The sequence below is a fragment of the Mizuhopecten yessoensis genome, unplaced genomic scaffold (genome assembly GCF_002113885.1).
Source record: "Mizuhopecten yessoensis strain PY_sf001 unplaced genomic scaffold, ASM211388v2 scaffold716343, whole genome shotgun sequence".
In the NCBI taxonomy this organism is placed as follows: Eukaryota; Metazoa; Mollusca; class Bivalvia; order Pectinida; family Pectinidae; genus Mizuhopecten; species Mizuhopecten yessoensis.
Window position 1 is genome coordinate 516,716 of NW_018480069.1, and position 13,821 is coordinate 530,536.

At 33.8% G+C, this 13,821-nt stretch overlaps 1 protein-coding gene across 1 annotated transcript; it reads right to left on the minus strand.

Annotated features, from left to right (window-relative positions):
• Positions 1–284: 284 nt before the first annotated feature.
• LOC110443398 (homeobox protein caupolican-like) lies at positions 285–12,596 on the minus strand. Its single transcript, XM_021487594.1, has 5 exons — positions 12,237–12,596; positions 11,613–11,849; positions 10,071–10,183; positions 8,832–9,205; positions 285–1,002 (listed from the first exon to the last, which is right to left on the minus strand). Exons 1-5 carry the CDS (start codon positions 12,297–12,299, stop codon positions 320–322), a joined length of 1,470 nt encoding a protein of 489 aa, XP_021343269.1. The 5' UTR covers positions 12,300–12,596; the 3' UTR covers positions 285–319.
• Between the last annotated feature and the right edge of the window lie 1,225 nt (positions 12,597–13,821).

Consider the following 13,821-nt stretch of genomic DNA (forward strand, 5'->3'; position numbering starts at 1 on the left):
GCCCAAACGATGATAATACGTGGCCTTCTTCATATCAACTAAATTATTAAAGTTTCCCTAGTATTCGTTGTTCTTTGTTACTCAATGGTGTGAAGTTCACCAAGATTTTTTTTTTGATTTTTTTCAGTTAATATGTGTTTCAATTCAGTAGAGTAAAGTCAATCGGAATTCGATAATATATTATTATTATTTTATTATATTTGAAAATATACATAACCCAACAACAATTTTTTATTTATAAAATGTATTGTAAATTAAACTTAAAAGAACAAAAACAAAATCTATTTTCCAAGCTTTCACATTTAATGTAACATATATTCTAAAATTTACCCGAGTGTTTTACAACATCAATGTCTCTAGCTGGTGAGAAGAGTCCGTTCTGAGATCTCAGTATTTTGTCGGGGCCGCCGGTGGAGAGATTTTCCGGCCCCTGTAACCGTGACGTGGAACACATGATTCCTGCCTTTGACGCTGTATGTGACGTAAGCGAATATGGGTAGGACAGCGTCGTATGACTAAAGGACAAAGGATACGCCCCAAATGCTGCAAATCTACCCGAGGTCAGAGAGTTCTTCGAGGCGGGGAGGTAGAAAAACCCAGGACCACCATGCTGTTGTGAGATTGCTTTAGTTACCCGTGGTTCGGATTTTGAAGTGTCACTAGCACTGCTTGTAGACGAGTTTAGGAATTCTGACACAGACCAGATTTTGGGTCTCGTTTGAGTCTCAGAATCGTTGTCTGACGGGATTGTCTCTGATCTACATTCAGAACCCCTCGGTAGTGATGGGGATGCCAATTCACTACAACGGGAATCACCACCTATACTTGGAGCCTGAGAATCATCGTCACTGATATCAGCGCGCACACTCTCCCGTCGAGCCGATGTCCGGACGGGATCTAACTCATCGATGTCCTTAAAACTCAAATTCGAATCATCGTCATCGCAATCATCGTCTACGTTGATCATTCTTTCTTTCATTGGCTGCTTTCTTTGTCCAGATTCTGAAGGAGAAAGGAACCAATTGTACATTAAATGCTTTTAATACTCATGTTTTGTACGCAAACATTATGGCAGGTTTGCAACAATATTTTGTAAAAATAAATGTATTTACCAATCTTGGACTCTTAATTGTTTTATTATTTTCAATCCTCCACTACATCTTAATACATAGTTTCAATCTCTTTGACTATATAATGTTGTATTTGTGAAAATCTTTGAATAGATCATGCCGTATTATTATCTTCTTATATGTGATTTTTATTCCTATCTATATCTTAATACACGATTTCCTATTCTTATTACTCTATTTTCAAATAATATTTACTTCAATCTAGGACCATATCAAGGTTAATATTTGAAATCCTTGCCTTGGTATGTAATTTACAATTTTTTACTGTATATCTATGTACAATGTTTACAATCCATGATTATATTTACCAATCCATGGTTATATCCAGGTAAATTATTTGTTATCGTTGAAGTTATCTTGGTTTATGATATCCAATCTTTCGCAATAGTATTAAAAGTGGGATATGTATATTGCTGATACATACAACAATATGCCAAATATCATAATGCACTGACAAATGTATTAACATATCACTATTCATCCTACAGCACATATCTTAGCATATGACATATTCCATTTGTTTTATTGGATAAAGAAAATAAAACATATCTCGTACATGCTTTAAATGATCAAATACGATATCATAAAAAATACCTAAACGAATATAGATTACTTTAAATCTGATACGTCAAATTATATCTGATAAATCATACACATTTCTCATTATGTAAATCAGGAACATTTGTTTTCTTCTTTTTGAATATATATTTATATTTGTGAGCAGCCATACTCCTCTTTTAAAAGTAATCAATTAAATTTGGTTACTGATTAAGGGAAAGTAAACTCCCGTGTAAAGAGATTCTGATAATGAGTGTTCTTTTGAAACTCCACGACTTTTAGATCATTTATCAAATTATTATTTTGCTAATTAATGTCGATAGATTGTAAATAAATCATAGGATAATTGTTTAATAACAGGTTCAGTCGCAAACCCGTGTCATTTTGTTCATGAATAGAGGGATAGCAGGAGATCAAGGACTCGTGTTAATTGTAATAAATCGTGTACACTTCCTATGTATAAACGAAAGTGACATCGAAATTGAAATGAAAATTGAGAAACAAAAACATTGTGTTGGAGGGAATTGATTACAGCTTAATGTCGATCTTATATGGAGTAAATAACCGGTCTATGGCAATAGGAGACGGACAGAACGCCGTGCGAGGGATGTCGGCAGGCATATTATTAGCAGTGTCTTCCCCACGGTAAACACTATCAACCGCCAGGCATAAAAAGTGCATTATCCGATTCAATTAAAGCCAAAGATATCATCTACGATTGATTGGAATTATGTTAAGTGGAAATGCGAGGAAGTATGAAAGAGAGTGCTCCAACACGACAGTGGATGTAAAACAGATTGTAAAAGCCCAATATTATCAATGCTATTCACCGCTGTATTGTAAACATTTAATTTTGATGAGGCAAAATCATCCCTTTAGAAACACAATTGTCCGTCAGCTCATTGATACAAAGGTCATAACATTAATTTAATACGAAAAGCAGTATTAATTTATCACATGGATAATTATTGAGCTATTTGGTACAATCACGGCCAAGCAGAGCTGGCAAACGCTGGTACCCTTGTGTCCGACACAAAAAGCGATGTTTGAATATAAAAGAGGAAGTCATCCTCGGATCGCCTTTCATTTACACGACAACTCTTTATGGCGTTGTTGTGCACACACAAAACATTGAATGCAGAAGCGTTGGCTAGTTTATTACAATAAAATTTCATTTAAAATTGTAGGTAATCTTTTGTTTGTTAATAGCTTTGTTAGGACATGTCTCCCCATACCACAGCTGGTTGGCTGAGCCCTGAAAAAGCTACCTTCTTTAGGGTTGAATCTCGAAATTGGTGAAATTTAATTCCAGAATCAAATGTATTGTATTGAATATTGCCCGACACTTCTGCGTCATTAATGAAACAAAATAAAATGGATTTGTTTTAGTTATATAAATAGATTCCAGGTTTCTGATAATATGTATTTACTCAAAATGTGACCATTGTATTTTTTCTGATTAATCATAGAATATCCTATGTTTTGTAATTTTGTTTTGTTAAATGGTATATTAAATGGTATATTAAATGGTATATTAAATGGTATATTAAATGGTATATTAATTAAATGGTATATTAAATGGTATATTAAACTCGCAAACGTTTTCGTCGGGAATATGCAGAATCGTTATCAACACCTTTGTGGAGACGTCCAATATCAATTCCCACGTGCAATAATAGGTGGGTATACACTTACTTGTTAAATTAATACCTATATCAAATATTTTTAAGACACGTAACTGGATGCTAGTTGTCACTACCACTGAACTTTCTCACGATGATAATATTTCTGTGACTTCAGAAATGTAGATTTATATGCATAAAACTTCGTATATAAAAAGGAATATGAATTTATCTAGCTAAAACGTGCTTAGTGTATAGTGGCAATTTATCATTATTTATCACATGTGTAAGAATACCTTATATTAGAGGTCGAAGGAGATAAAACCATTTTTTTTTTATTTTTTTTTCAAACATACTGCTTAAGACAAAGTATATTTTGTAGCTTGGGCAACATGCAAGGAGGTTGTGATAAACTTCAGCTCAAAAAATGTATGGATCTTTTCAGTTGCACTTTTTTTAAGATGTAAAAATGCAATATGTCAATGAGGTAATTTTTGTTTAACACGTGTATATCTTTATATATTTTATATTATTTAACCGTTTTATTACTGGTCATTTGATGATTCTGAGCCTTACTACACTACGCCAATAGATGAATCACTGAAACAGACAGCAGAGTAAATCTATTGTGTATCCAATCTCTCTTTATCGTTGTATTTGTTCGTATATTAGATAATTATTTCCTTCTTTATCACATGTTACTAGAAGTAATTATAAGTTGCTAGAAATTAACGAAATTACCCAATCTCAAGCGACCTCCGAATTTCTTTTAAGATTAGCTCCATGCACGTGCATGTTTTTAAATTTGCATTACTGAATACTCGCACGTGTCACGGAAGTCGCATCTGGATAGTTTGCTCATCCTGTTTGCAAAACGAACAACTTCCATGATAGAACGCTTCCACATGTGAAACGCATTTCCATAATTCTAGTTAGCGGGCAAATCTGAGCGGCAAACGATATCAATGTAATTATTTTGTAAATCACCCATAAATAAGAAAATAGCTTCACGACTTTCTGGAATCAATTATTTATTAACGAGTGGCTCTGATATTCTATCGTGTCTTTTTGCTATTTTGATGTTAATCAAACAAAGAGGTTTTGATAAAATAATAGTTTTGTTTGTAGACGTTTTGCTGTCGTATGCCGTACCCGACTTGACACCTCACGAACCCTTGCAGTAACAAATGGACTGGCTGAGTGGTTAAGACCACGGTGACTTTAAGTGTCAGATGGAACAAATTGCCATATACATTTGTGTGTAGCTAGATCTGTCACTAGAAATCAGGAGATAACGGCTAATTTGGAGATTCACTGCACACCAATGGGACGCGGCGGTGCAGAAAATAGAAAAGTATTAAATTTGTCCGGGACTTGGGATTCTCCTGCACGCAGCGTGACACGCTTGCATACCGGAACGGGGCACGTATATCTAGGGACCGGGGCTGTGGGTCTGGCATGGTGACGCGTCTCACCTCCTTATAGACGTAACGAAACCAACAGATGACTGACATTTCCGATAGCAAGAAGAGAATGAAACTTCACTAACTTAATCCAAGGGGATTCAGAAATCATTTCGTGGCTCAAAATGATGATTAAGTTAAAACAATGTAGTGAGTTCTCACGAATTGGCTATCAGGTTATCGGGACGTGTCGGGAACCTGTTCATTTGGGACATGATTCAGAGAAGTCGGATCAGTCGGCTTACAACAAATTTCACAGTCTGTCTTTTACTTAAATCATTAATCTATGATTATGACATGCAACATCGCGTTTCTGAGTTTGTAACGACCGGGTTTAATTCACTTGTGATTTTTAGAAAATAAGATAACATTCTTTAATCTTCAGAATCCTCAAATAATATCTCTAGGCAGGACATTTGGAACATTTTCCTTTACATAATGCATTGTCGACCCAAGAAACACGAATGCCCACATGCTAGAAAATAACAAATAAAACATAACCAAAACATGTTTCCTTTTGAAAAAAAAATGAGAAAAAGTTATCAAAATATTATCAGACTAACGTCAATTTTTTTTTTGTGAAAGAGAATAAAGTTATTTATTTCTTCAATTATGTAATCTAGCGTTATGTTTTTTTTATCATTTGAGGTAATTTGTATCGAATTTTTCCTCGTGTCTGGAGCTAAGCAGTTGTTAGTATTGTTGTTTATGGTATTGGCGCTATTGAACGATGATAAATGTATATACTGGAACTAATATCGCCAGTCCTATATACAGAGGACGGAATATACAGGAGACAGGGGGCCAAGGACCTCGCATGCCAGACAGACATACCGTCTAAACATCTACTTAAGGCTACCATCTCCTGTACTTGTATACAAAACACATGTTCTCCCGCAAATTACACAACCATCATTTACTTAGATCTCAGCCAGGGTTACTAGTAAGATATCTTTTTAAAAGTACTTATCAATATCCCAGGAAAAAGAAATGGGCCATTAGTCAATTTGAACAGTTTGGTGCTATGGAAATTCATACTCACTATCAATTGACAGTATAACTGTTTTGTAATTTTGTAATTATATATCTACATATATAAACAATGTCTATGTATTCGTAGGAAATTCGCCTTTGTTTCCAGCTCAAAAATTATTTTCAAAAGCATATTTTATTTTAATATCACACAAAAGTATAAAAAAAAAATATGAGATTAACGGAAAAGTAAAATAAAATAAAAGGTTAAGAAAGAAAGGCATGGGACTATTTAATGCTATATTATTATTGAAAATATCAATTACTTTGATGTCGAGTTTAAATCTTAACTGTGTCAATATTAATGACGTTACCCTAACGGAAAACTGATTTTTTATGTAAACCTTTAAGCAGGAAGACGTGTTGAGGTAATTACATAGGTGATTGTGTGGGTTGCAAAGATGATTTGTGACAAGTGTGTCTTCCTAACACTTGTTCTCAGTTTAGGAGACTGTGTTGTCTGCTGAGATGTCGTTTGTCAGGCCGGCGATGTTACCTTACAGCTACAGTAATGTCAGACCACATTTATTAATCCAACACCCAAATCTCAGCTATATTTCTACACTGGCCCCCAGCGTTTCACGTTGACCGGCTTCGCGTAACGAGATATGAAAATCTAAGTTTTTATGTTATGTCTTACACTAGCCCTAGGCAACTCAGGCTGTTTTTCCACCGTATTAAAGACATGATCTGACGTTTTGTTTTATCATTAGGTCTCAATTCACTTTTAAATAAGCGTATCATATATGCTATCTCCGGTTTGTCTCTATTTAGCCATATCTGTCCTTTTATCTGTATACACCTTTACAAAACTCTGTCAGACCTGGATAGGCACATTAACGACTAAGAGAGTGTTCACAGAAACACAATTATATAATGCAAATTTTACCCTACTCATCATCATTATAAAATGTTTTATTTGCTATAAAGAAATTATATACCTCACATAAAATCTATTTTTCTATTCACAAATATAATATAATATATTTATATATATATAATCCATATGCATAAATTATGGTAGCCCGAGTTTGCTTGGAAAGATCGTATCTTGAGTTGGTCAGCTATTGTCCCACTGGACATTGTTAGACGACTGGACATGTCTACAGTATCAACAGTTAACCTAGCCACGATAAATCATGTCCAAAGGATTACACATTAAAGCTAAAAATACATCCGTGTATACTTAAAGCACTCTTTACAATAAACGTCCCGTTTAAAAATTATAACTCTACCACAGAATGGCATATCTTCCATAATCAATCAATATGATCAGTATACTTTATTTTAAGATTGCATACCATAATTTTAACACGGATTAATATTAAAAAGCAATGAAATTAATTGAAAGTGATTCTCATTATTCTTCCGTTTAACCAATATCTATTTCAGTTTTTTGATTGATTTTATAACATGCGTTATTCTATTTGATATTTTACTAATAAGGAATCAAATGCACACGACAAATACTGTAATTTATATGTATATAAGCATGCCAAGGTGCCATTAATTATGCCGACAAGCCATCACACCTTGTAGCCGAGGTATTTGGAGTGGTGATTTATTACACAAGACCGTAGCATGATTGATATAGTATAAAACTTTAAACTCGGGTTTACCTGTTAATGCATTTTCTCATTTTCTTTATATGGATATAGATATATTAAAAAATGTATTTTATCTACAAATATGTTTATATGGTTTATGAAAACAGTTTATCAATAACATGAAATAACAATCCTACTTATACATTTCAGATATAATTATTGCAAGATAAATGTGTCTATTTGTTTTCTATTCAAAATATCCAATATATTAAGTATATACATTTTCTTTTCTTGTCATAATTGATGACGTTTTCTTTCTGTCAACAGAATTTTTTCACGTATAATCGGCCATCTGTCAGAAAAAAACATCCTTATATTACACACTTTAGCGTCACATCAGGATAATAACCACTTTAACAGTGTTTAAAACAAAATAATATCCTAAAATTTGAAAAATATACTTGGAAATTATATATATATTTGTGACTTTTTTAGATAACTATATTTGCTTTGTATATTATATACATTTTTTGTGACTTCCTCAGATAAATATTTGCTTTGTATATAAAACAGAAAAACGCTCAATTCGTTAACTCATTTTATAATGTATCGTATTTACTTGTTTCATTTAATGAGTTTTTTTAAAAATGATTTTGAGAAAATATCTCAGTGTTTCTCAAAAGTTTATGTAAGACAGTATGAAGGATATTATAACGGGTCTATTAACTATGTTATAAAATATTATATTGAATACGGCGACGGTATGTATAAACAAGTATTTTAGTACAAATGAACGCAACCATACGGACACTTGAAGTGTAAATATATTGTTATATATATATTATCTAAAACTAAGTTAGTGATTGATTCTTTAGTACATCGAAAAAAGTAAATGCTTCAAAATTAAAAACAACTACATTTGAAATCGGTTATTAGTGTAACATCTGTATTTATGGCAAAAGGCAGCTCATTTATATATATATATTATCAAGTGCATAATTTATAGCATATCCATACGATTTTATTATGAAATGTTTTATTGACAAAAGATTAATAATGTTATAGTAATTTGCATTAATTTGGTTATATAGAAAAAGAAATATTGTACATTAAAATAATTTAATCCAAAAGTTATGATTAACATATAAGTATTTTTTTTTATAAAAGCATAATTTTTTTAGCGACACAAATTCTGTGAAAATTTGTATTAAACACCAATTTTTAGTATTTTTAATTCGTGTTTAACATATTTTTGAGATGCAACAAATTTAGTGCATAACAACGATATATTAATATATATAAAGTATTACCGAATGTATGATGACATATAAGTATATGTTAAGTGTAGTATCAACTGGGGGATCTTATAAATACAACGATTCATAAACAACATATAGAACATGTTTAAATATATGTATACAGTTTACAGCGTGTGTGGTGTGTGATATAAACAAGATGTAGATATAAAAGAGAACTGACCTGATTCATCTGAGACTGGTTTTGTTCCCAAGTCTAACGGACCGTCACTAGTACTACCGTTGCACGACAAGTCCAAATCATCATCGTCGTCTTTGTTGTCACAATCGTCGTCGTTATCGTCGTTTTCTGTACCATCCTCTGATCTGTTACGTGGCGACCATGTCATTTTATTTTCCTTTTTCAATCGCCGCCTCGCGTTAGCGAACCACGTGGATACCTGTGTCAGTGTCATTTTTGTGATAATAGCTAACATGATTTTTTCCCCTTTTGTCGGGTAGGGATTTTTTCTGTGTTCGTACAACCAAGCTTTCAGAGTATTTGTTGTCTCACGTGTTGCATTTTTTCTTCTTGCATTTAAATCAATGCCACCATATCTGAAATAAAAATAAAAATAATATATATTTATATATAAACATCATACAGTTCGTCGTTCTGTTTTTCCGTGTAAGTATTTCAAGGGTGTTTGTTACAATAATGATTTCTATATCGACACATCATGTGTTGCTTTATATTGCTAATACCTATCATTATATGCTAAATATATCCATTCCTATAACATTACTTTCGTAAGTAGATAACGTATATTTAAATTTCTATAGCTATACAATTAGAAGCAACATGGTTGCACACATTGTAATTTGATGAACTGGATAATTGACTTGTGTTTTACAACATCAATAAGAGCGTGTTACTCTCAGTCCTATAATGCCCGGGTAATTATTAGGTACATTTAGAATCTGTCATATTTTCAATGTGTGTTTGGTATCTTTAGCCCAGTCCTAACACCCAATAAATGGAACGTGTTTAGATTGATTTGAAGTAAATTAGTTTGCATGAATAGCTATCGCGCCCCGAGTTTCACTTCCAATATTAAAGCACTAAGCATCGGGCTTTTGATAGCCTCTCAAGTCCGACCATCCGTGAGTAACGAGCGTCTAAACACGGCGTAGGGTTACACTAACAATATCACAAATGGGCATTGCTGAATTCAGAAAGTGAGAATACAAACATTCGACTAAACTGATATCAAATTGAATTTAACCACTGAAAAAATCTAGCATGGAATTATACAAACGGGAATACGAATAACGATGCATTGAAACGAAATATGTTTTCTGTAAGGGACCTCACAAATAGCAGAACGCTACCATGTAGTCTGTGTAACACTAGCCCACCCGGTACCCCATGCCGAGTGACGGACGTTCTGACCGCACCCCTTCGTCTCTGGGTGGTACCTACCCCGTGCCATACGGATACACCGCCACCGCCGGGTCATATGGGAAACAAGCCCCGGGCTGGGTGAGGCTTCGCCACGCCTCAGCCCCGTCTTTGGCATCAAATGCTCCTCCTGTCTGAAAATTAATGGAAAATAGGCTGTAACACTCAGTGCTTTAGCAGTATCAGAGTCACAGCAACACAGCATCATGGTCACGTTTTTTAATGTCTATGTTGCAGTATATAATAGATGCTATTGTTAAAACTTGATTATTTAATATAAAATTACCTTAAAAGAAATAATATAGTATGGGGTATTTATACGTTCATGGTTTTTTGTAGATACCTAGAATAGCCTGTTCAAGGTTTTAAGTTATTAAGTACATTCCGGTTCACATCATACAGTGTAACGGATAGATATTCATATCTGTATACATGTTATTTTTGTCTTCCAACATAACAATACAGGGTATATTTTTTATTTGAAATATAATAAGGTTAGGTCCTAGGTCTATTTCCTCCCCTCCCCTCCCTTACCCCTGTTTCAGGGTGGTAAAGTCGTTTCAGACCAGTGTTGACAACCCGAGTACCAATGTACATGTACATGTGAGTAACCGCGGGTTGGTGACACGAATTGTCTACCGCAGACGTGGCCTGCTCCATTGTCACTACCTTTGTCATCCTACTCACAAAACAATCGCTCGTCAATATCGTGTCACAATACACAACTCAATGGCAATGTGGCACTGATTTATGTTATCTTCCACAGGTGATTAGCTTATAATACAATACTTTATCAGCCCTGATGCTTCTTTTGCAAACAAAGTAAATATAAAATAGGTATTATTCTTGTCATTATATTTCCTCTAATCGACATCTAATCAATTTCTATCTGGTATTTTATTATGTACGTGATTCATTTATCGAACAAAAATCCAAAAAAACATATTTTAAAGATTAGGGCTATCATTTGTTTCCTCTAAATTGAAATTTAATAAATTCCGTTTAAACTAAAATGCTGTATACTATTGTTTTATACAAATATTATTAAACAAATCAAATTGATACTGTATTATTATTAGTTTTGCTATTTCATTTAATATATGGACATTCCAATAATTCCATTTTTATAATATATTTCTTAAAATTCATCTTATATAATACATTCAGTTCATAATATTTTTCTGACTTTATTGTTTCTGTACATTGGAGTAATATTAGCGATACCTTATGTCTGATCGAGTATGTATATAATAATGTATTTGGATTTTATTTCTATACGATATTACTGCATTACATATATTAATTGCTTTGACCATTTGAGTAAGGTGAAAACAATTATTTTAATCTGATTTGATGGATAATACATTCTTTCTTTTTTTGATCATATGCAAAATGATCAAAACATATTTTTACTAAGTTATAAATGGTTATAAGATATATATTACTATTGATATAATAGAGGAGTAGAAAACCAATATTTTCTATAATATTCTTTATAGTGGTATTTATTATGAATAAAACAAGAATGTCTGTCAATATAAACAACATTGACTAAGTACTTACCAGTGGTGAGTAGAAGGCCGAACTTTCAGACCCGAGGGGCATGAAACCCTGGGCAGGTCCATAGGGAGGACTCCCGTACACCCCGTCCGCAATCCCCGGGACCCGGGAGTAGCTGAGCAGGGTGGAGCTGTACTGGCATGAGCATATTGTTTGTCCAGTGTGTGGGTCAGTCATGATGGGGCGACCGTTCTCACAGCAGCCCCGGGGACCGGCCGCAGACGACCCTGGACCAGGCATCTGGGAGGAGGCAAATGACAGGTCACATCTCTCTCACAAGTTAATGACAATAACATACATACTCCGCGAGATAAGTGGTGCTAAAACCCACTCAAATATTTCTCCACCGAATAGTTGGCAATTTTTCACACCAGGATATGTTATCATTGTCAGATAATCTTTCTACAAACTAGCATAAATATTATTTCTACTTTTGTGAAGAATATAAAAAAAACATGTAATGCATAAAATGAGCCAGTATGTACAGTAAACCATAAACTAAGAAAAGTACATGTAAAATTAAGCATTTATAAGGCAAAAGAATATATTTGTGAACAAGTAATACTGATACTATTGTTAAAATATCCATAAGCACAGAATGAAAGTAAATAAGTAAGATGGCTTTACCGGAGAAGTTGAGACTGATGAAGGACCAGGAAACGGGTATGGAGCGAACTGGGGTAAGGACATGGTCCGGTGACTGGCACTGTGTCTGTCCTCTGTCCGCCGTTAGGTCCGGAGGTCACACTGTTTATCCACTAGTAAGAATGTCCACACTGTTCCGAGTTCGTTCACACTTTTATCACTTAACGGAATCCCAAGTACATCAGGCCAAAGCTACCATTTTACTGGGTTAAACACGCTACATATTCTTACATGGGACAAAAGCCTAAACATTAATACAAAATGAATTAGTTGATACTAACCATGTTGTAAACACTACCACCTACCGTCCCGACAAAGCCCTGGGCTCGACCGTGCCCGCTGATTGGCTGAGGCAGTCTGATGTATGGCTTAGTTCGCGCCTTGGCTGACAGTCGCCCTGCCCCGAACTGATGTCGGATATCAAATCAGACACTCGCTCCGCCTTTAATTTGTAGACACATGTGTTCCAATAGGGATAAAATGTAAACAGGCACACTACCTGGTCTACCAACACGATTACCCGACAGATAATGACGCTTTCTACGTAGGATAAAGCCAGAGACATTGGCACAAAAACGATTCGAAACAACAGATCAACTTGTGTAGCATTGTCTTACCGCGCCGTAACAAGTGAGGGACTCTTTATGTATCTCATTATTTCTATTGTTACTTTTTTCTTATTTTAAATAAATGGTCTTTGAAACAATAACTATCCCTTTATATTCGAGGGAGTAAAAACAATGGTATTAGTTCAGTTGAAAAAGTAAGTGTTTTACACTCAAAGTGTAAGGTAAATTCTGAAAAAAGCAACTTAGCTGAACTGTTCGATAATTACAATATCTATTGTAAACTGTTTGAAATTGATTTGTGTTAAACATGGTAGATATTTTAACAATAAACAACAAAAGATCTACATTAATCTGTTAGTGCTGCTTCATAACAACATTTCGTCTCACAACAAGGAGAAAACATTTCGTAGTGTATTACTATTCCTTTGGTGAAAACACAGTATACCCCTGTATGTCTACATGGGTAGAAACACCTTTTCCAATTTGCCAAAAGTACCAGAAACAACATAATAATAAAATGATACATTATGCTCTTTTATTTAATTGACAAAAATTATAATTTATCGTTTTAATAATTATGTAATTGTAAAGTAGTAAATAAATATATGCCTTCGTTATAAAAGGTTGTATTCTTTATGTTGGTATTATATTTTAGAAATATATTGAGCTTTATTTACAATAACACAATACCAATAACATGTATTATTGAAAATTTAAACATAAAGATCCTGGCATGAAAACAAAACAGGTCCGTTTAAAGTAACAGTTATCTTCTACGATAACTCGCTATCCGCCTCTGATCAAATAAATAAAACGTGTATGATTATTTATTTATATACTCACCAACAGCTCATTACATACAAAAACAGAACAGAAAAAAACAAAGTAGCCGGGCGACTGTTTTTACAATTTATATTAACGCAATATTAAATATCAAGATGTATATAAACAATTTCTGCTGTCCTTCCCGGGGTCCCGTACACATGTCGATGTTTAGA